At 33.1% G+C, this 24,946-nt stretch overlaps 1 protein-coding gene across 1 annotated transcript; it reads left to right on the top strand.

Moving 5' to 3' along the window:
• Positions 1-913: 913 nt before the first annotated feature.
• On the top strand, positions 914-20,964 carry LOC133192405 (adhesion G protein-coupled receptor L1-like). Its single transcript, XM_061328416.1, has 23 exons — positions 914-971; positions 1,297-1,556; positions 3,652-3,820; positions 4,215-4,325; positions 13,846-13,949; positions 14,239-14,445; positions 14,592-14,660; positions 14,770-14,929; positions 15,198-15,329; positions 15,420-15,510; positions 16,435-16,561; positions 16,693-16,751; positions 17,076-17,205; positions 17,477-17,586; positions 17,712-17,811; positions 18,033-18,183; positions 18,298-18,364; positions 18,472-18,535; positions 18,641-18,735; positions 18,917-19,046; positions 19,171-19,212; positions 19,650-19,763; positions 19,963-20,964. The coding sequence occupies exons 1-23, from the start codon at positions 914-916 to the stop codon at positions 20,482-20,484; spliced, it is 3,072 nt and encodes a 1,023-aa protein (XP_061184400.1). The 3' UTR covers positions 20,485-20,964.
• Positions 20,965-24,946: the final 3,982 nt, after the last annotated feature.

Raw genomic sequence — 24,946 nt, 5'->3', positions numbered from 1 at the left:
CTTGAACATGAGGATAAAAGTACAGTTTAGGTATAGTTGGCACCAAAGCTAATCAAAGGAGTGACAATGGGATGTAAAATAAAAATATCAAAGTCTTGACATAGTAAGACTACATGTATCAGATATGTGAGCAAAGAAGGATACAGTTAGTGAAAGGCACTTAAACAGTAAAGACGGGAGCTAATGTTTCGGAATGTCTCTGTGTTTACGGAGTGTCACTTGCAAGTGTAAATAAGGGTTGTTTGTCAAGCGGACTTCATTACATAAATAATCGGAAATACCAGTGTTGACCAAATGTTTAAAGATCCGAGATGATCTGGAGCTGACGAAACGAGATAGTCATGGAGACTTCTTAAACACTTTCATTTTTCAGAAGATGATTATGTGCAATTAGTTGGCCATCTTTAAGGCTCTGTTTTGTCGTTTTGTTTTGACACTAACCAACGTAATGATAGGTTTTTGCGATAAAAGTGTGTTTGCATGCAATTTCGATCGTAGTTTGCCCTACTGCCATTGAAGCTTAGATATTGAAGAACGATGTTAAAGTCACACCATAATATATTTGAGTTAGAGTGACACACACTCCATGACTTGTTAAATTCTCTAACAAAATAACGCTCAATTCTTTTTTAAAAATAAAATCTCATTGGCAGAGTATTGATGATGCAATATGTATTATTCACAGAAAAAAATCAAAAAAACATTTTTTTCACATAATACGATTTATTATTAAATAATTTTTATCATTTTTTTAGTTTCCTTTCATTTTTTTTATGTGTTCCAACTCCCCATTTTTCGAAGAACTTCTAATATATGGGTATTTTTACTACTTCTTATGACTATATATACATGTACTTATGACTATATTTTATTATACATGTAGGTATTATGTATATTTCAGATTATATCCAATATGTTTGCCACGCCCACGAGATATATCATACTCATTCTCTTACCATGCTTTTTTTGCTGTAAGTAAAGAAGGGAGAAAGCTTTAATTGTAATATTAATTCTGAAATAAAGCTATTTTAAATATTATAATGTCTGATTAATCTTTTTATCTAAAAAAAACGAAAGAGCATTATTTTGCAGATGTTCAATCTTTTGTTTTGTACTAATTTATCATAAGGAATTAAAGTTCATTTCTATATTGTGTTTATTCATGTTTTACAATACATTGGCGGTACCAACAATATGACACATTGATTTAGAAAAAAAAATCATCCTAGAATTTTACGTTAACACATGATATACTTTAATCCATAGCTATTTGAATGTTGAAACATTTAATTACAGATTTGTGCAACAACGATAGTCTGCAAAATACTCCTTTCTATGAAATTCATTTCAACGCCACAGACTTTACTCAGAATGTTAGTGATAAATATATAACAGTGGATTACAGAAGTTATTCAGAAAGCGGGATCCAACACCATCAGTGGAACATCAAAAGTCCAAAAAACACTTTGATAAATGTAACATACTTCAAAGGTTGGCCTTACAACCTGAATCCAACAGCAGATATATCTTGTGAGTCGCGGAAAAGCAATTTAAAGGTCAGCCATTTCGGTCATTTCCCTTTTTTGATAGCAATTCTTCATTGATTGTCTTCAAAAGGTGTCTTGATGCCGATTATAACGTTCGTCTTCTCTCTATAGTTATATTTACTTTCATTCCTTTTTGAACTCGGGACCTAATTAGTCTGCTTAATTTGAGTGCAGTCTGGGCACATATTGAGAGATCCCAGCAACATTTACATGTTTTAGAAATGTTTCGCCTTACTTAGTCATCATTTGGTATAAAAACAATTTATCTCTGTTTTTAAATTACTAGTTCAAGTTCAATTTATTCTAACTCTATTTATATAATGGCAAACGAGTTACAAAAAATTAAATAAATGAATATGTAGAAAGAGGTACTGTATTTATTAAAAAATCGAGAAAAATATGTACAAACATTGCTAGTATATTTAGATAAATAAAGAAGGGCAGTCAGACCGATAATAAATTATGCCCATATTCCTTCACACTAAGGTTTTCTCTGATTTTATGGTTCAACCAAGATATTAAGCAACAAACAACAATACAAATTTGAAATTTGAAAAGGTTTTTATCATTAAAAATAAAACTTCATTGAAATTCAGTGTTTAAACTTTTCATTAAATTATAAAACTTGAAATGATAAAAATACAACTGATTTGAAAATTAAAAAAAAATAATATCACTGTGTAAAATATTTACACTAAAGGTGTAGAAAGATATAAATGCTACCTACTGCTATGTCAGGTATACAGTAGGCTGTCAATGACTGTAATCCCCAGTTCGAGTTTATTAAATCAAGATGACAAGGAAAAAGACAATATATACGTGTGTCAATACCAAGTACAAAATTAAGTACAACTTACTTATATCAAATATCGATATTATACGGTAACACCAAAACAAACTTTGAAACACAGGTAAATACTATACAATTATGGACTCTATTGGCGGTGAATATGGTTTGATATTCACCACCAAGACAAAAATTAACATTTATTAATACATGTATTTACATTTGCTGTGTTTTTCTACTAAGCCAACTGTGAAATTGATTTGAATGCCATTTTCGTGCATACTCACGCGTAGAAATACGCAAGGAGAAACTCGCGCTAAAGTGACGTCACATTGAGGCTACAAAAGTAACGAAATATGGCAGTGAATTATTCAAACACCGAGTATATTTTTGGTGCTTTTAAACATGTAAAATTAAACATGTAAAATGTAAATATAAGAAATGTTTTTTAAGTTTAGTGTGAATTATTGGTGTGTAAATCACAAAGACTTGCAAGTAGGCATATTTTTCATGAAGCGCCAGCGCGCTTCATGAAATATGCCTACGTGACAAGTCTGTGTGATTTACACACCAATAACTCGCACAAAAGTTAAAAACATTCCTTAAATAACACATATTTATTTTGAGCTACCTGTACAACGTATATGTACATGTATGTACAATTAAATACTTCAATTGTTAGTCATCAAAGTATAAAGAAACAATTTTTTTTCCATTGTTTTCAATTCAGTAGTTGGCATGAATTCACTGAATTTAAAAATATTTTGAGTATCACTGAATCTACAATCTAGTACTTATGTCTAATTATTTTGTTTTGTTAGACATGAAAAAGTTTTACACACACTTGCAATCAAAAATAAAATGCATTTCATTGGCTATTTATTTCGTATTACAAAAATTATAATATTTTTCTTTAAATAAATTTTTATCTTAAGTTTGGAAAGCGTAGTGAAAGATGAGAAAGTACATGCATATCTTTATTATTCCCCCATAGCATATAACAAGCTATGTAGCATATGACTGATGAATTTCGAAAGAAAAATTAATACTAAGTTTTCCTCGGTGGAATCAAACAAATTACCCAAATGTTTATCTTCAACAGTATACAAAGAAAGATCTAATAATTATGTTTACACTGTAAAATTTCTTTTTTCCTTGAGAGGAATATTATCGTTCAAAAACCAGTACTCTCAAATAAATATAGTAAAAAAAATTAGTCCTTTTAAAAAAAATCAATCAAATGAAACAACTTAGTTTAGCAATATATTGCAAAAAGAGAAAAAAGGCTTGCAATTTAACATCGGTTTTTTAAATTAGGTTCTAGGCCTTATGGGGCAAAATGGAACATTCTGTATTGCACCTGGGCAGTTTGAGGACATTCGCAGGAATATGACCACATCTCTATCATCAAGCAATTCATTGTTGATTCAGTTTCAAGTTGATACTGCATTTATTAAAGACTCTAACTTCAGTCTAAAATATGAAGGTTAGTGAACCCAAACCTATAAATAGCTATAGAGAGAGCTTTTTGCAGATTTGTTTTAGGTCTTGGTATGATCTGTACAAGATCTACGAAATATGTTAACATTTTGAGTTTGAGTTAATTAAAAGTAAGATGAAAGTTTGATGATTTCAATTCATAATCTTAACTGGAAATTTAAAAATCATACAAGCCTTGGCTTATAACCAATCACACCCCTGTTCTAAAATTCCTATAAAATTAAATATAACAACTGTGTATGACAGAAGTATTTGAGCTTATGGAATCAGTTTGACTTACCATGTTGTGAAATTGAAATTGCAAAATGCTAATATGTGTTGTCTAAATATAAGAAAAAAAATTGAATCATAAACGATCAGACTGGGATTTTTATTTGAAGTTGGGAAGTTCTGTGCTGAAGAGAAAACTGTAATGGATGAGTACAGTATACACTGGAACACAGCATTCATATGTCGGGAAACAGTTACTAAATGCCCCTACTCAACAGAGGGTAAGTTACAGTTACAGTTATAAACACTGGAACACAGCATTCATGTGCCGGGAAACAGTTACTAAATGCCCCACTCAACAGAGGGTAAGTTACAGTTACGGTTATAAACACTGGAACACAGCATTCATGTGCCGGGAAACATTTACTAAATGTCCCTACTCGACAGAGGGTAAGTTACAGTATACACTGGAACACAGCATTCATGTGCCGGCGTAACGACGAAAAGTGACCCCCGCAGAATATTGACCGAAGGGTCAAATTTCTACGTGAAAAAGTGACCCGCGGTCAATATTCTACAGCAAGTAGGGTCATTTTTCCACCGTAGAAAACCCTTCCAGGCTGGTAATTCTACAACTCCACACACGTTGAAAAATGACCCCCATAGAACTCTGATCCCCTACTTTTTATCTATATTATATAATACAAGTAAAACTTGTCTAATCCGGATGTATAATCCGAAATCTTGCTTGTTACGATGTTAACTTTAAGTCCATTTCAGTAAATTCATTTGTTTTAAATGTTGTCTAATCCGGCCATTTTCTATGGAATCAGTAGTGTCCGGATTAGACAAATTTTACTATAAAACCTTTAGAAATGAGATAGGCTTTCATTCAATGGTTGGGGGATGGTCGGCGAAGGCCCAGAGATAACTGCGTCTCCCGATATTTTGTATACTCTCAAATGTATGTTGGGAGCAAAGTATATTCTCCCTCCTTTAAATGAAGCTACTTCCTAATACTATCATCATATACAATGTTTGCGGTATGATTTTTTTGCAGCACATTCAAGTTAAAATATCTTGTTTTATACAAGTAGAAGAAATATACAAGTATGATATCAATAGGGTCAAAATAAGAGTAAATTTTTAAGTACCCATACCAGAAAAGCTAAATTTACAACATCAAAAATGCAAAAAACACAGCTCAGTTGTATATGCAAAAACTACTGACATAATTTTTAATATGAAATTGTAACACTACTCACTCTCTCCCCTCCTCACCCTCTCTACACCCACGCATTCACTCACACTCTCCTCCCCACTTACTCTCTTTTTCTCCCCACTTTCTTTCTCTCCACCCTTCCTCTCTATCACCTCACTCTCTCCACCCTTTCCCTCTATCACCCCCTCCCTCCCCACTCGCTCTCTCTCCACTCTCTCTCCCCCTCCTCACTCTCTCCCCAATCGCTCTCTGTCTTTCGTCCAACTCTCTTTCTCTACCCTCTCTCTTACCAGCCTCTCTCTCTCTCTCTCCCTCCTTCTCTCTTTATTTATTTCTTGTTCGTCTGTCTCAGTAACACTTAATCCTTTAAAATAAATTACATATATGCCTGAAACATACATGTTTCACAGTTTTTTACAATAAAATAAATAAATAAAAAATAATGAAGAAATAATGGAGAAAATTTTAATCGTTATTTTAAAATAAATTATAAAATGTTTATTCTTGATCTTTTTACTTTAAAAAGAATTTAGCAGAAAAGTTTATTTATGCAAAAAATGAATGCAATTTAAAATTATACGGGCGATAACTTCACACAGCAGAAAATACTGCTTCTCAGTTCCCAATAAGATCATTGCGTTGTTTGTTTGCGTATTTAATGAAGAAGAATTTTATATGCAAGGAAGATGATATGTCAGCTTGAAATCCCAGTTGGACATTACTTATCATTTGTTGTACGGTTATGAAAAGTATCTAAATCATCCACATGCTGAGAGGAGGTCTATAAATTATTCTTTATTTGATCAAGTATGTGATATGGGTTTGACATTCACTATCCGTTTCCCTTGCATGCATTCGGTTTACTTATATTTTTATAATTTTTGTCCAGTTCAGATATCGTGTCGTTGCGTTGAATGTTAGCCAAAATGCATTTGCATAATGACTCCCTCGTTGTTCTACGCATTACCTGGTATGTCATATTTTCTCATTGCATATGAATGTTCGTTTGCTGCTTTATTCAAATGCGTACTGTTAATAAAACCTACATGTAACCTTTACTTCTTGCATGGTTCTACTCTACTAACCGTAGCTTTTGAATGGGTAGTATTATAAGATTTACCGTTGGCCCATCAGTGTAATTTGAGTAAATGTTAACCTTATAACAGGCCTTAGCCCTTCTGGGAAAATTACAATCATTCCATTCAATAAAAAAGAGAGCCATTCAAAATGTGTGCTCAAAAATTGCTACAACGTTGCCTCTGTCGCGCATACCGCTCTCCTCAAGTCACGTAACGTTAAAGAGATAAAAGAGCAAGGCTCGTTAGCTAACGTCAACAGGCCCTGCAAAATACTTGAAAAATAAAGTTTGCGTATCCTCACTAACCATGTATATTTATAAAGTTTATGAACCTAAGTCCTTGTATATGTAAACATTTGGGCGGATCCAAGCTTCTTATGCTGCTATGTAGTATCCAAACCTATGCCGTATCCGGAAAACAAGCAATTTTCTTCATTATTCACTCAGTTTTTGGGAAAATTCGATGTGGCCACATGCATCGGCCACAAAGATATTTTAACTAGAAATACTATAACATGAAAGGGATTGATTTATACAGGTTTCGTTCTGGCCGTGGGCTGTGGCCACATTGAATTTTTAAAAATTCTGATATTATCAGTCGTCTGCTTTACGGATCTTGACGTGAGGGGAATGGAATATTAGCTTGGTATTTTGATTATATTCTTAGAAAATAAATATCAATTGAAGACATGTTTATTTTGTAGGAATCTAAACGATAAATGCATTATTTCAATAACTCAGTTGATAAAAGTTCGTATCCACAACCACACTTTCATTCTCATTCCAGGCAAATTCGGGACTAACAAAACACAGGCAAATGTACACGCACATATAACGTCTAAATTTCAGGTGTGTTGTAAAAAGGTATACATGTAATTGAGATGTCATTGGGATTGATAAATTTATTAAAAGGTATCTTATGTTAATTTTAAGGCAAAACCCTAACGTCGCGTCTCCAGGTTATACATCGAACTCTAAATATAGACGCTCTCATTGTTTACATTGATAACGTACAGTGACGTGCCAAAAGTTTTTTCCCATATTTCAGTCTTTTTCAATATTTTACTGTAAACAATACGTTGATTTATCAAACATTTTGTTAAAAAAAAAATTGAGAATTTCTCCAGAGAAAAAGAGAAAACTGTAGTCAGATGATTCATTTTAGATATAATAAATCTCAATGACTTTTTTTTATTTATCTGTAAAAATGCTGGAAAGTTTACATGATGAATTATTTTAATAATATAGCATTTACCACCCTTTCTCCAAAAGCTCAATTAGTACATAGTTATACTTAGTATATTTTCAGTATGATAATCCTTTAATAAATTAAATTCATATACCATCGCCTAGAAACGAAAAAGAATACATATACCATTGAATATGTTTTATTTTATGTCTTCTCAAAAAATAAATTGAAATGTTAATTTTGAGACTAACAGTAGAGGTGTAAGTATATGTTATTTATGTCCCTAAAAACGGTGAAACAATGCGGTAAAATTCAAGGGGGAGAAAGAAAGTGGGTGGGGGATTACATAAATCTATTATTAAGTTTTCCTTCAGAAAAGTGAAGATGAGAATAAATAAAATCAGGCGCGGATCCTGGATTTTTTTCCAAAGGGGTGGGGGTCGGGTTGGGGAATTCCACCCTAGTCAATTAAAAATAAAAGAATCTAACCCAGAATTTTCTTAATAAGCAAAACAAAACAAAAAAAGGGGGAGGGTTGCCGCTCCGTTTCACTTCTAAAACTTTGTATGTATAACTTTTCCTACCAACTTAACAGGGGTCCGCGTTTTCCGGGGGGGGGGGGGGGGTCCAAGTCACTTCTAGTTGCTTTACCATATACATTTAATAACTATGCAAATTGTTGAGGGGGGGCGCATGAAAATAATGTTTGACTAAAAATGAAACTCATTGTAATGAAAACCTCTGAATGCGACAGCTTCATATAATTTTATGAAATTCTAAGATACTGAATTTTTTTCTTCTTATTTTATAAATTTCATTTTTCTAACGAACGATTTATAAGTATTGCGAGAAAATGCAAGTGGTCTCCTAGGAGGTTAAGTATGATGAAAAGCATGACGACGACAGGGAAATATGAAGTTTTATGGCTCTGTTACGTGACAACTTAGAACCAATCAGATAACGCGTTTTATAGAATAATTATGATGAGGTATAATAATATGTATGTGTTTAAAGGGGTGGGGGTGGGTGGGTCCCACTGAGGCTATTTATAAGCTTATATATCATACTTAAAATCTAGGAAATCGGGAAGTTGAACTATTTTCAGATTTTAATTTCTTGTTGTTGTTTGTCCTCAGATGATCAACAGTCAGGTTCTAAAGCTGAAACCAGGAGAGGAATGAATTCAACATGACCCTGGTTGATGCGTTATTAAAAGTCATATTTTTTTTTACCTTATGCTTACGGTCATTTTGAATATCTCCGCGTTTCGAGACACTAGTAACCTCATCGCTTTACTTTTCATCCAACTTAAGGCAACCCAATGTAATTACTTTTTTGTAAAAAATAAATAAATAAATAAAATAAAAAATCGCCATCTTTAAGGTCGCAGATAGTGCGTATGGCCCAGGGTTGAAATGTTACAACCTTTTTTATGAAGGTTGAAAATATATACTTATCATGTATAAACCAAGTCAAAGCTTAATAAAAATTTAATATGTCGTGTATGAGATGAGTCGACCGTCTTCATTTTCTGATATCTTTAATATCGATTATTGGAGGGATGGTGTATATATTTAGAAAAATCACAAGTAATGACCATGAAAACGGAACAGCGTCCAATCATAAATTAATGTGTTGATATGACAAAAACGACGTCAGAGACATAATAAATGAATGTTAAAATAGAGACATAATTAATGATTGTTAAAATTACTGGGAATAATCGAAATATTTCTAGCTCATTTGACAAAGCAATTCATCCCATATTTCACAAAGTTTTGGAAGAAAAGTTTTGCCTGAAATTCCCCCTTAGACAAATGAAATTAAATCTTATCACTTTGTCTACTATTATTTGAATTTACATCAGCTGTTTTGTATGGCTTTACAAGTTCCTTGTTGGTAAGTTAGAAAGAAGATTTTAAATTATTCTTAGGTAGTTGACACCTTTGTCAGTGGTCTAAATTCAAAGATCAATTTGCAAGGCTATCGTAAACTAGAAGAAAATGCTGATGGAAATGATGAAGGCATGTCACCTAGAGCCTGACTCTGACTTAAAGATGTGTAATTTCGATCCAGTCTATACCGTATCTATAAGTTTTGACAAATTAAAAAAAGTTAACTTTGACGTACAGCACACAAGGAACCTTGGTGTCAAGTTTGATTTTTTTTTTTATATTTGTTATACCAGTATAGCTCACTTTCACCCCCTTTCCTCCCTTTCTCAGCGGAATAGCGATCTAGAATTAAACAAAACCTTGCAGTAATGCAGAATTTCCGGATTCTGAAGTCAATGAACTTTAGTAGATATTTCTTAAGTTGAAGGCTCGTAGTATCGGTTTTGAAATGCGGGGAAAAAGTTGGGGAGGGGAGGAACTACATCTAGCCCTTCAATGGACATTTTCGATATAAAAGGTAATGTTTGAATAAAAGGGACAGCAGCCCCCCCCCCCCCCCGATACTTCGTGCCTGAGTTATCATTTAATCCTGTTGATATAATTCCTTATTATTTTGCTGCCCATTGTTCTCTTTTGAATGAATAATTAAATATTGTTTTAAATTGTATTGGTTAATCTCCAAAAGGGCGATTTTCGGCATTATAATATTATAATTTGAACTTAAGTGCAAATAGGTCAAAATTAATGCTAAAGTAAGTTATATTTCCTCGTTTACTCTTCTTGTTTGTTAATCAAATTTCATTTTAAGATCTTTTTGCATCCTCTCTCTATTTTTTAAACATTCTTAAAAAAAATAATTTATTTTTGGAGAAAAACAGACTGCACATTATGCATGGAATTTTGACTGCAGTTATGATATTCAGATATACCGACACTATGGAGGTCATTTATTCTTTAAAACGTTCTTTTTTGTGCAATATTTTCTTTGAAGTAATTAAACAGTGCAATGTAAACATTTTAATATAAGATCTTTACGTATAACATACATTGATACATTAAAGTTGTTATTTAAATGTTCTAAATTGACGGCAATTATGACGTCATAGTGCTCAAAGCGGTTAAATGCAATAAAATACTTCCATTTTTAGAGGGCTATTGCAACTAAACTATAAAAGATAGATAAAAATTGTTAATATATTTATAAAGTGTAAATCCTCAAGTCATTCCTTTATCATAATTTTAAATTTTCAACGAAGGGCCGATTTTCACTACTAATGTACCTGTCTCTTTGTAAATCTTTAAAACAGCCTGCCTTACAATGCACATATGCATTATGTAAATAAAATCCTTATAAGAGGATTTTCGGTGAAAAGAAAAGATTTCTTCACTTTTATCCTATTTTTAAACCTCGTTTCAGACAGCAAGAACGCTTAATTTGTTTATAGGAAAGACGTACATGGCCAGAAGGGAATTTTTTTTTCCTATAGGCTACTACATGTAGCAAATTTAAAGAGTGGGTTACAACCCCGTAACCCCTTCAAAACTCGCCACTATAGATACGCTTATTGCTAGCGCTCTCGAGCGCTAGCAACTACGTTAGTCTATATTTCTGAAATACGCATGCTCGACTTCACGGTCGGGGATTCTGGGAAAACTACTGTAGATAGACTGTGCGATAACAATTTCGTTTTGTCATACAAAAATAGAAATGATCCGAATTTACACTGGCCTTTCCTGTCTGATATGCGCGATATACATTTCGTAGGTTAGAGACAGTCAATACCAGTCTAGATCCGGATTCTGAATTTTTTTTTTAATTTATTGTCTAACCTACACATAAAAGTACAAGAAAAAATTTGGCCATATAATGCCAAGATTCTAGACATCTAGCTTTCCTTACAGTTTTACCACCTTAGTGGATAATTCCGGCAAGCTCGGAAAAAACAACAACAACAAAAATCTTTTTCAGAGTATGTCGGAAAGACATGTCAATTTAGTGTTTATCATCTGAGAATACATATGATCTGAAGTTTCGTGTTTTGTTGTCCAACCTGCACGTAAATGAACAAAAAGTAACAGTAACTCGGGTCTTATAAAACCAAGACTGTTATTTCTAAAGTTGTAATGAATACATAGCTTTTCTAATCTACCTTCATGGATCTTTCCGGCAAGCTCGGAAAACCGCAGCAACCTCGGATATGTTTTCCGAGCTTGCCGGAAAGGGCAGAAGGTGCTCATTGTTCTACTGACCTTTTATTTTTCACCTCGAAATTGAAATTACAGTAAAATACAGAATGCTTAAAGCACAGTTAGGAGTTATGCCATTGCCGACGTGAAGCACACTCTTAGATTCACCATTTTGAATTGTGCCCACCCACCCCTAAACTCCTTAAGGAGGCTGGGGGGTCAACAAATTAACCATCAGATATAACTTATTTTTTTAGATATGATATCTTAAGCTGTCAACTATCATTTGGCAAAGAAAAAATTCATACATTTTAGTTTTAAAATTTGATCATTTTTGTATATCTTTATATGGAGCTCTTCTTCTAAAGGAGATCAATATAGTCTAAAAATGGCCACGACCACCCAGCCCTCTTAATAATTAATCGATTCAGCAAATTTAACAAATGGTTCAGATATCTTCTGTATTTTATTATGCTACGGCGCTAGCTAACCAATCTTTTTAAAAGATAAGCTTGTACGAATCTCGCATGGTTCTTGATTCTAACACAATGTGTTACAATACATTTTTGTACAGTTCTATATTTTTTGCACATGCAACTTCAAATGTGCTAATATTGCCAATCATACTCAGGAAAATATCATGTAAATTAGACTGAGAAGCTTTTTTTCATAATGCAACATTTCCGTTTTTTATATTGGTATTTTTTTTTACATGTAACTAGAAAGGGAAAAGACGATACTACCTTGTAGAAACTTGTGTCAATTCTTGGTATACCAAACACATCTTCTTCTTTTTTTATAAGCAATCAATTTTTTTATGTAAAACGCCTCATTTTGTTAAAGACTTTGTTGACACTAACAAACGACAAAAGACATTGGTAAAGATTTTGAGCTAATCACTTTTTGTGACCCCTGATATCGAAGGTCAGAGGCATGTTGATTTAGTTCTGTGTTATTTTAATTTTTCACAAATGTAATCTTCCCTATATTTTTATGAGAAAAAGTTTGAGACTTTATTCATAGAAAATCAAAGATATTTACGAGATCGAATTTTCTTATCAATCTTCCATTCTTTTCACGCAAATTTATTTGGGTAGGGTTCCAAAACGTCAACCTTTCTTATAACTTCTAAAGAAAAAAAAGGAAGACTATATTTTAATTTGTTGCACATTATTTTCCCAGAGTAAAATCAAAGAGGATTACAATTATGGAAGATATTTCTTTTTATATATATATATATGTGTCTTTTTCTTACACCGACTCGGAAAATGATCTTGATTTTTTTAAAAGTTACAACTGTGGAAACTTATTTTAATTTATTAAATGTAATAAAACAAATAAAAGAATGTACGACCATGTATTCTTGCTCTAATAGTGATAGAACATCATTATAGCCTTGTTAGGCTTTCTTTTAATGTGGATAAAAGATCTTGCATTTTTAAGGTAAACTATAGTATAACCTTTTAATTTTGTCATTTAAACTTTAAAGCTTTTGGAAATGAACACTTCATATCATAAGGCTGCGTGATTTAACCCCTGTGTTTTTGCCCAACAAGAATTTTCCTACCAAAACCATGCAGTATTTTTTTCCTTGTGTCAAAAAATGACACAGGATCATTATTCTACAGCGTCATTTTTATACTATCCACATGGAGAAAAATGACTCTAAGGCCATAATTTCTACAAAAAAGTGGGTATTTTCCTACGTAGAGTATTGACCAGGGGGAAAAAATTTCTATGTAGACAAATGATCCCCGGTCAATATTCTAGGGGTCACTTTTCGTCGTTACACCTGGAAACAGTTACTAAACGTCCCTACTCAACAGAGGGTAAGTTACAGTATACATTTGAACACAGCATTCTGTTACTAAATGTTCAAGTAGCACTGATATATAGAAAAGTGAACCTGATATGGGTGTAGATTTTTTTAAAAAGTGTTGTTAATTTTGTATTTTTAAGGGGGTTTATGACATGCTTGTTTTTTTTTCTTTTTCTTTTTTACTGTTTTTTGTTTTTAAAGTGTCACACTTACCAGTCTGCGTTTGCATGACTAGCGGCGACTAACCGTAGGATAAAAATAATTTTAAAAAAATTTGATTGCTTAGAACAACCTTACGAGGCTACAGCAGGGTAATAAAGGATTGGAGACAAATCTTATGAGACAGAAATATAAAATCTTGCATATATAGTATTCAACAAATAAATAAATTCCAAATGATTCCTTATTCAGGTTATATGTCTCGAAGGTGCATTGATGTCGATGGTTATCCGAATTGGGGAAGACCAAACTTGGAACACTGTGTCAGTCTAGCGATGAAAAATATCTTCAACGAGGTAACTATTTTAACTAAATCAGAATTCGTAGCTCTAACTGTAATGTTTAGTTTAATTGATGTCTACGTCTTCTTGTCTCTCTTGAACGGTGATATTTTACATAATCTTTGATCGCAAATGGGTATTCAGTGCCTTTAATGTACTTTCTTATTTATTGTAGATATTCAGATTTTGAGTGCAAAGACTTCTTTAAGAATTAAAAATTAATTATAGAGATAAATTAGGAACAATATTTATGATATCAAATATAAATGAGAAACAACTTAATTAAATTTCAACCCTTCTTTAGGCAGAGTCACTCAGAAATAAAAGTGTAGTATCTTCATCGTCAATTCTGAACGTCACATCAAGTCTTGCTGACGTCATCGCCAAAAGGAAATCGAACACATCCCTTTATCCTGGTGATCTAACAGAGGCAACTCGAACCGTTGTGACTATTTCAGATGTAACAGCAAATGCATCCGTACACGAGTATTCCTTGTTAGAAATTGCAATGGTAATCAAGTAGTCATATAAAGATGCAGCTACACAATTCGAATACAAAATAAAGTACTAGTAATCTAAAGTATTCTAGACCCCCCTTTTTGTAAAATTTAGCTTCATAAAACTAATTTTTAAAATTTTATAGTTTATTTGTTATAGGGCTATGGAAAGGCTGTAAATGAAATCGTTGATCCAGAAACAACAAACACTTGGAAAATATTGGCATTCGTAAGATTTTCAAATTCCTATAAAATTAATTTTATTCAAATTTTGATATTGTATGTTTATAAATATTCCAAAACCTGTTAAAACACTTTATATCATCTTCATTTTTCAGTCCACCGTTGAAAGAAAATTTCTCAATATTCTAAATTCAGTTGAGATTATGTCTTCGCACATCGCAAGAAAGAAAATCTCAATGATGAAGAAACGATTATACCGTTCTGCCAATAACTACTCACTCAATGATCGCATAAATGTTTCACATGAAAATATAGGTATGGCTGAGAGAGAGAGAGAGAGAGAGAGAGAGAGAGAGAGAGAGAGAGAGAGAGAGAGAGAGAGAGAGAGACTTTTATTATCCTTAATTAATTTTGTTTAGCAAATATGCCAATATTAATCAGTATAAATATTCTCATTAGCTACAAAGTGTATCCATTGTTTTGTTTTATGAAAGTTTTGAAATTTGATAGTATTCACAATGCACACTTAGTCTATAAATTTTGGTAAGGAGATTTTCTAAGGAGTTCTGATTTTTTTTCACAGATTTTGAAATATCATTTCACGAGAGAGTTGCTGTTTGTGATGACACAGTAGATTTAAGCGTCGGTCCTGCCAAGTCAGACGGATTCATTCTGACGTCATCTGTATTCAAAGCGGCTATTGGTTCTACAAAAGGTACAGCTTATTGTTTCAGATCATCACAGTATATTACTACGCAAAACGTTTACTATACATAGTAATATATGATTAAATATCCTTTTGTAGATAAATATATACAGATTTACACTGGACGATTTCCAACTATTCCAAATATATTGTCTTCTGCTGCAGAGGAAGAAACGAAATACAACTACATGTAGGTAGCAATGCTGCTATACTGTATGTTACTTTGACCGTGTTGACATGATTGATTGTATGTTGTTAAACGTCCCATTCGAGAATTATTCACTCATATAGAGACGTCACCATATACCGGTGAATTAAGGGCTTCAAATTTAGACCTTTACTCGGCACTTAGGGCCATTGAGCAGTGAGCGTTCTTTATCGTGCCAACGTCCACCATGACACGGGGCCTCGGTTTCTAAGGTATCATCCGAAGGACCCGCAACTTTCACTTCAAAGTGCCGAGCACTTGGCGAAGGAACAGTTGCTACATATTTTTTTTTTATCGACTTAGGTCAGTCGCTGCCGTGATTCGAACACAGGACCTTCAGATCACGGAGCGAGCGCTCTACCGACTGAGCTACAGTGACGGTGCGCGTTGTCATGAAATTTGAAGAACATCTTCCTTAAGAACCCTCTATGCACTGCACACTAAAGAGTTCCGATTCTGTTGAATTTTTATGTAGTTAATCTGTCCATAGATCTATTTTAAAATAAATTGAAATCTACAGTTTATCAATCAATTTCTAATCAATTCAAGCATTCTTAACATTTTGTTAGGCCAAGATAAATGAACTGAACAATTCATCTGCATGTTTTCCCCCACTTAATTAAACAACAGTCATTTCTGTTCATCAAAACTTTGTTGACTTTGAACATTTTTCCTGGAAGTAAAAGCAAGGCACCCTATGTTGAAAATATAAATAAGCTCAATATTTACACATATAATTTTCGCAATGTCCAAAAAACTTTTTATTTAGTATAGAGAGGGTCCTTAATAGAGTGCATTTTGTAATGCTTTACAGATTGTAACTTTTTAGCATTCTTATTCAGGTATATTTTTTTAAAGAATGTGGGAGATTGTATTTTGTTAAATGTCTTCTTTCTGATATTGCAGATATCCAAATATTTCCAGACAAAGTCAGTTTATTAATTCCGACATCGTTTCGGCCCGAGTGTTGAACACTCCAGAGTCTGCTTATCGAGATCTCAGGCACCCTATTACCATTGTCTTTCGTGTAGATGTAAGCTTTTTAATTTTGTATTTGGAGTCTTTTAAGCTGTGAATATCATATAAATATGTACAATAAGTTCAAATATATATTCCATTTAGCAAAAAAAAAAAAAAACATAACATATTATTATATGTTCTTAGAATACGACATGGAACTCTTCTTACCAGAGAACCTGTGTTGCCCTCAACATGACAGATGGGTATGATCTCTAATTAGTTCATTATCTCTGACTTAAAAACATTAAAAAAACATTTTCCTATTTTGAACGTCTAAGGCAATGAATAAATCAAATTCATCATGAGTAATAAGGGGGCGTATGAACTGTTGCTTTAAGGTTACATATAACAAGTATCATTTACTTGCCATCTTGTACTCTAGTAAATCTCTTTATTGTGAAGTCTATAGTCATAGAGAGAATCAGAGAATGAGTATAAGATAAAATACCAAAATCAGAGGGAAGATCAATAGTGTATGCTTATATACTGGGTATAAGAATACACACAATAATTAATATCTTGTTTAGTTCCATAGAAAATCGTTGGTCACCAGAAGGGTGCCATTTGGATCCCCTACAAAGCAATCTAACCCATGCAGTTTGTGTTTGTTCACATTTGACTAACTTCGCTATCCTAATGGATGTTTTTGAAGTACAGGTATGACTTAAACTGATTTTAAGACATTAGAAAACGCATCTAGAAATAGTGGTTGCTTTTCCTAACATATCACCGAGATTTAACTTGTTGACTCTTCAATTTACTATTTTGCAAGTATGCATTCCAGTAATGACATGGATATATCAAACTTTAACGAAATTAAGTAATTAAGCAAGAGAAGATATTAAAAGGGACAACAGTACTATTTTCCACTATATATTGAGCAGAAGTTTTGAACTTCTGGTATATACATTTACTCATCTTGTTTCAGAGTAAGATTGACCATGACAATTCTATGATTCTGACAATCATGACGTATATAGGATGTGGTCTGTCTATAACTGGATGTCTCATCACTGTTGTCATTTTTGAATTTTTCAGGTAAACTCTCACATTCACTTAACCTATGTATACTGACTGATATCATCTTTCCGAATAAGTGATATATAAATTCCAGTACCAGTGAATAATACCTTTCATTTTATCATCTTTTTATTTGATTCAAGACTGAAGAAAGAGAGAATCAAGATTCATGAACAACTTGCAATCAGTATTATAATGGTTCAAATAATATACCTAATAGGGATAGATCGCACAGAGAATAAGGTACGAGCCATTTAGATAGATTGCTTTTAAAAACAATAACTATTTCATTCATACTAGATGAATGAGTGCTTTGGAATCGTTAAGCTTATAATTATATTATAATTATATAATAATGCGCTTTATACTCATCCATTCTTGTACGACCTTTTTGATGAAGTTTTAAAATTTCTTCCAGTATGCCTGTATGTCCATGGCTATATTACTACACTATTTTCTTCCAGTATGCCTGTATGTCGATGGCTATATTACTACATTATTTTCTTCTGAGTATGTTTTGCTGGATGTTGATCGAGGGTTTCCATCTCTATGTTATGCTCGTGCAAGTCTTTAAAACAAACAGGAATTTCAAAAAATACCTAGCGTTTGGTTGGGGTATGTATAATACAGTCTATAATTATTGCTCCAGAAAGCTTTTGTAGCCCTGGCTTGATGTGATATTTACATTTACTGACATAAATAATCTTTAATACACCTTTTTAAACACAGGTTTACCTGTGGTGATAGTAGGGATATCGGCTGGGATATTTCATGATGAGTACGGCTCCAAAACAGTGTGAGTGTAGGCCGAAAAGTGCCAAAAATTGTACATATGAATTAATTTCGCTGAAATTCATCCGATGATGAATGAATCGTAGTAAAATTAACTTTGTATCTTTACAGATGCTGGTTAACACGAAAAGTTTTGCTTGTGGCGTTTGTGCCAGCCGTGGGACTTTTAATTTTGGTAACCAAATTCTTTAATTTAAAGTTAATTTTTCTAATATTATTGACCTATATGAAATATGTTGATTATTCTTTTTCGTCACATATTTTTTTTTCTCATTATAAGCTGAACACGATCGTCTTATTCGTTGTGTTGAGGACTATGATGCGTTCGATTTCGGTGTCTGCCAAAATTGGAACGGACGAACGATCTGGCGTTAGGTAAACATAAATCCCATCTTATTTAACCAGAATACAGAGGGAGGAAAGTTAATTTTCGTTTATAAAAAAAAAGGACATCCTTTTTCATATCATGTTTTAAGGAATTTAGACACATATTTTGTTTTCTTTTTTGAGAAAATATTACGTTTAAAAGATTTATCTAGACCTTGTCTTTTTACAGAACTGGTCTTAAGGCAGCTGCTGTCTTACTTCCTATTCTCGGCCTGACTTGGACATTGGGATTTTTTTCTATTGACTCCAAGGACACACTTGTCTTTACATATCTTTTCACATTCCTCAACTCTCTTCAGGTACAAATTTGTGTTTTGTTCTCTCTCTCTCTCTCTCTCTCTGGGCGTTTCTTTGCACATTTCTATATACCCAACTTTTACTTGAATTAAGTTCTGACTCTTGAAAATATTCATATTGTTTTAGGGTGTTTTCTTTTTCCTGTTCCATTGCCTGATGAGTACTGATGTAAGTAATTCTTAATTACTGTTGATATTAAGATTTTTAGAAAATACATAATTTACATCTAAAGTATTCAAGGTCTCAAATCTTAGCAATGAAATATGACATGCTGTTTTTCAATATTTGTGATAAATACGATTAACATATACATGTAAGTTCCTGACATAATAATTGAAGGCTCAGATTTCACAACTGAAATTTGACTGATGTTCTAAAATGGGCATACACTGTAATAAATTTTTGTCATCTTTAATTTTTGAAAATTTTGATACAAGTTGAATACATTCAGTACATCTAAATATTTTTCGATTCATGTTTTTATTTTGAAAACTATAAATGCAAGGAATATCGTGTTTTATGCCTCTTAATTTGAGTCATTAACATTTTTAGACTATACATTGTTTCATTTCTTCTACACACCTGTAATCATAACGTAAATGTAGGTGAAGACTGCTTTTGAGCGCAGATCGCAACGGAAGAGCAGATCTAGTTTGTCAGCTTCTCTTGGCAAATCTAACAAAAGAGACAGATTGATAGACAACAGAAAATCATCTTCGGTAGGTTTCCTTCTGCCTTCTCTGTCTTTTTTAGGAAATTGTATGTTCCAAGCTGTCTCAAAAAAAATGTATTCATACACGTAAGGGTGTTCTCTGAAGTATATTCATTCAGCAAAGTAGCATAGAACTAGACTAAAAGTAGATTTTCAATTGCACCTCGGAAATTGGCGGAACTGCAAAATTTACCTCTATTTTGTAGACGGATACGTCTTTAACCGACGTGTCTCTTTCCAACAAATTAACTCCAACCACCAACAGATTTTCCCAGATGGAATCGAACTGGGATAATTATGGATACGACCATCCGACTGAGTTTTTCACTCGCTCGTTTAGCGACGGCATTCCCTCTTGGAAAAATGTCAACAATTTACGTGCGCTTCACACACATTATCAGACAGCAGACGACATCTATTCCAAACACAGCCTTCATCAGAGACATTTTGAACAGAATACCCAACAATCAATTGAAGACCTTTACAGCAAACCGTTGAAAAGACGCGACAGAGAGAACCATGTTCATTTCAATGATGATATGGTATTAACAGAACGCAAACTCGGCACAACTAGTCCACACGGAGTAAAGTTGATGAACTTCGACAGCCCCTTCACTACCATTGACAAAAGCTGGTCGAAGAGTTTTCTAGCTGAAATTCAAGAAAAAGCCAATAATATCAAGTTAAGGAACAATTTGGCGATTGAAAATGGAAAACTTGAGGTATAGGCGAATGGCAACATTTGATCTTTTCGCATTAAGAGGAGATAAAAAATTTACTCTTGCTTATTTGTGTTAGAATTGGTTTGGTTTTAGAAAAACTCTTTCATCTACAAAATAAAAAATATATTCAATAACATAATTTTTATAGATGTACATCCTCACAACGTCATGGGGGACCTGAGTTGACTCGTTGCCGTTGGACCCCTGACAAATTTCATTCTTAATTTATTCTACGAGCTGACTGCAGCGACGTCTTTCGGAGAAATAACAAATCTTGATTGTTTTTCTTATCTCTCGACCAATCACATTAAACCTTTCGGTAACAAACAACACGTGCAATGTGAGGTGTCCACTACTTACTTTCTATTTACCTTTTATATCAACTTATGAAAGCCTCTATTTGTGCTTCTCAATGAGAAAAGCAAACCAATAGAATATCGATTAAAATTTGTCAGGGGTTCAACAGTAAAGAGTTGACTCATAGATACATGGTTGTGAGAATGACAGATGTAAGAATGTGCTATTTTTTTCTCTAAAAAAATATACATTAATTGAAGCTTGCGTGTCCAAAAATTTCCTATTTCATGTTCATTCTAGTCTAATGTCTTGATGTTTTAATTATATAGAATACATGTATGTTTTATACTCATTTACTCTGTCGTGTGTAAAAAGTAATGAAACTAAAACTATAGAACAATATAGGTTAGATCTTAAGATTGTTTATTTAGATAATGCAAAAATTACTGTGCTATCAGACCTTTAACTTAATGTTGAATGAATGGAAATTTACGAAATAAGTAAATAACGTCTACATAATACCTTCATTATCGATATCATTATTATCATATTCCAGTTCAGTAACACATATTAACTTCATTAAATTATTAATTTTCTCCATTTGATTTGTTTTCTTTGCATTTTTCTGAGAATTGTTTTTCTATGCAAAGCCAGTCTCTCAAGGAAGCTTAAACTGTCTAGTGAAAGATGTTCTTTGGGCAATTATTTTATATTGTTAATATTCCATCTAGGACTTCTGCCATAGTTCTGCAGGAAAAAGTTGTATTAGTGAAGGGATGTCACTGTTGATATCTTGCATAGGGGAAATAATGCAAATAATGTTTTAATTACTCTATCTTTGTCTAAATTAATGTTATGAATAATTCATTTCAATTGTTTCATTTGCTGTAGATTTCCGTTTATTCTATTTTATAACAGAGGGCATACTAGTATCACTCTAACTGCATAAAAAGAACTTCAGTGAGCAGATTTTAGAGCTTCCTTAAGCAAGAGCACAGTCAAAAGTAAACAGTAAAAAGCATTCTTTCATAATACATGTACATGTACCTGCAAAGAAGAGTGTTCATTGAAATTTTTGAAGTACAGTTTGAACGATGCAAAGACCGAAAACAAATAAATATCTATAACAAAAGGCCCATGGGCCTTGATGGTCACCTGATTTTCAGGAGTTTTACAGTGTGTGACAACTTTTGACCGTCCACCTGGAACTGCTCTGGACTGCTACATGTATGACAAAAAAATTACAGTTTGGTGATAACTAAATTATCATCATCATATTTATGCAGATTTTACCCTAGAAGTTCAGGATTAGAATTGATAGGATACACTGTAAAATAAATTTCAATATATGACCAACTAAAAGTCCCTCCCTGAGGCCCCTGATTCCAGGATTTTATATTTTTTGTAGAGGAAGGCTAACTGCTTAATATGACAAACATTTATCTTCTATATATCCCTGTTTAATGTAGATTTTCAAAGATGTAATTATTCAGTTTTCAATATATGACGAACTTTGCCACACCCTGGAGCCTGAACAATGGGACAGGGTCGAAAAGTTTAAAAAAAAAATTTAGCACAGGATAAGTTACTAAAATCATGTAAAAAGTTTGTCTGCCAGATGTCCATGAGTAAAAATGTTTTTAAAATTTAATGTATTTTCAATTAAAGATCAACGAAGCCACATCCTAGGGTCTGAATCCTGGACCAAGGAATTTTGTGAAAGGCTCATAAATTCTCACTATTACTGTGCAAACAGTGCAATGCCTGTTACACATTGACGATAAACTAGTCTTCTTTAGTAGAAGACTATTTATCAATAAACCAACTTAGGCCCACACTGGGCCCTGAACCATGGGCCAGTGTCCTTGAATTTTACTATTTAGGTAGATAACTATAGGTGATAATTATGATCCTGAAAACAGTTTGTCCTCCAGATATCCAGGAGTAAATAAGAAAAACTTCAGAAGTGTAATAAATTTTCAAAATACATCTTTGACCAACTTAGCCCTTCCCTGTGACAAGACTGTTGGACCAAGGAGGCATCAATTCTAATTTTCGAACGAGGTACTTAAGTCCAATTGTAATCATACAAAGAGTTTGACTGCTATATGTACGTCTTCATGGGTAAAGAAGAAGATTTGCACAGTTGTGGTGTATTTTTCAAAATATTACCAACTTGGGCCCACTCTGGGTTTGAACCATGGGCCAGGGGACCATGAATTTAACAATTTGAAATGAGCCGTCAATGACATTTCAGTGACCTTTACGTCAACTGAATGGCAGATACGTTTCAGCACCTTAAGCTTTTACTTATCTTTCGGTTGTTTCTTTTTAATAAGCTGCTTAATTTTACCCGATTAATATATTTTTTTCTGTTTTCTTACATGTAGTTTTATAGTCACTGTCATATATGTAACTATTTTCACAATAAAAAATAAGCATGAAAGTGAATAAATACATGCCAGGAAAATTTCACTGAATGATAAGTTAAATGTGTCCATGGATGCAACCGAAATGTGGCTGACTGTGAATGAATAACTGAGATATCACAGAAATGCACTCTTCCAATCAGTGACTGAAATGTTTAATTTCTTCCTATGCTTATTAGATATCATATAAAACTTTGCTTGCTAAATGCCGAAGAGTAAAGATTTTAAAGGAAGGTTTTCAAATATATGGCAAATTAAGACCCACCCTAGGGCACATATTTCACTATTCATTTTCGGCAAAAAGGTTGAAAACTGTTATAAACATACCAACAGTTTGTCTGCCAGGTTTCCATAAGTAAAGAAGATTTTAAAAATATAAAGTATTTTTCAACATATGATTAACTACCACATCCTCAGGCGCCAGTGAGGTAGAGATCATGACATTCAAAATTTTTGTTTCCCTTTTCCAATAGAGGATGCCATAAAGCAAAATTAGTTGAAAATGGTGTAGTCTTTCCAGAGAAGAAACTTAAAAATGTTTACAAACTATGAACGACGTCCGACAAGAACAGACAGAAATACAATGTAAAGTGTGAAATTTCAGCTGTTTGAAGCAATATGTTGAATTTTGATAGATTTCTATTTATAATAGCTATTTGAATGGTGAAACTCTTGGAATACGTATTTTCCATTAAACATTGTTCTAGGAAGACTGCGGTGAAAGCAATGAATTCAAATTTACATCCGTATGGCAGCTTTCATAACCTTAATCGAAAAAAAGACTAAGATTTCTATTAAATAGAAACTATAGTCTTTTTTCGATTAAGTTTTTGGGTATTCCTTCGGAAAACGTCATTGATGGCTATATATAACCATTTGCATCAGGATGTGATTGTACGTGGTGGCCCACCTACATGTGTATAAAAAATAAAAGCAAAAAAAGTAAACTTCAAAGGAGATTTTTAGGAATAACATTTTTGGGCTTTCCTACGTCACTCCATGCATTCATATAATTGTAACGTAAAATATAAATTTCTCTCAATGGTCACCCAAATGAACACTGCAAGTCTCTTCAATTTTAGACTATGAACTATGAATTTAGTTCATGTAGTCGTCTAGTAAATGCAAGTTTTCCTTAAGAAAGTAAAAATATTCCCTCCTTAACTTGCAGTAGTTGTCCAACTGCATTATCACCGGATAAATTACTACATTCGGGGTGGCGGCCCCGAAGCGGAGAAAAGATAAACAAGGTGAGTATACAACTATGAACGACACATAAAAGAGTTCAGTTTTCTCAGACACTCCTCCTCACTTTTCAGAAGTTTAGACTTTGGACGTAAAATTCTGTATCAAAATTGACCCTCAGAAGGTGTCTTTCCTAATACCTTAAATGGTATAGCAATATTGCAATAGAATTTAGCTTCATTGGTACCTTGTAGGTCAATATATTTTAGTAATTAAGTCAATTAGGCTTCAAACTCGATGTGACACCCCGGATGGCGGTTTCTGCGTCTCACGTGGTGAGCGGCATCCCGAATGTAGCGTTCTAGCCGGTGATTATTTGATGTAGCAGTTCTACACAGTTTTTGCGCCTTCTATCTATTCATTTATTTATTTTTTAACAATACGTAGTATTTACAGGTTTTTAGGTTAAATATCACGCAAGCTTCGCACCTTACAATAAAATATTAGTAAACACTGTCATCCAAATGCCTTACTTTAGTATAAATTATAATTTAGAC

This window comes from Saccostrea echinata, unplaced genomic scaffold, assembly GCF_033153115.1.
Source record: "Saccostrea echinata isolate AGI-Se365-2 ecotype Australia unplaced genomic scaffold, CSIRO_AGI_Sech_v1 ptg000025l, whole genome shotgun sequence".
NCBI classification, from domain to species: Eukaryota; Metazoa; Mollusca; class Bivalvia; order Ostreida; family Ostreidae; genus Saccostrea; species Saccostrea echinata.
Note: the sequence above shows the minus strand (reverse complement) of the source record. Positions and strands in the feature narration are given on the sequence as shown.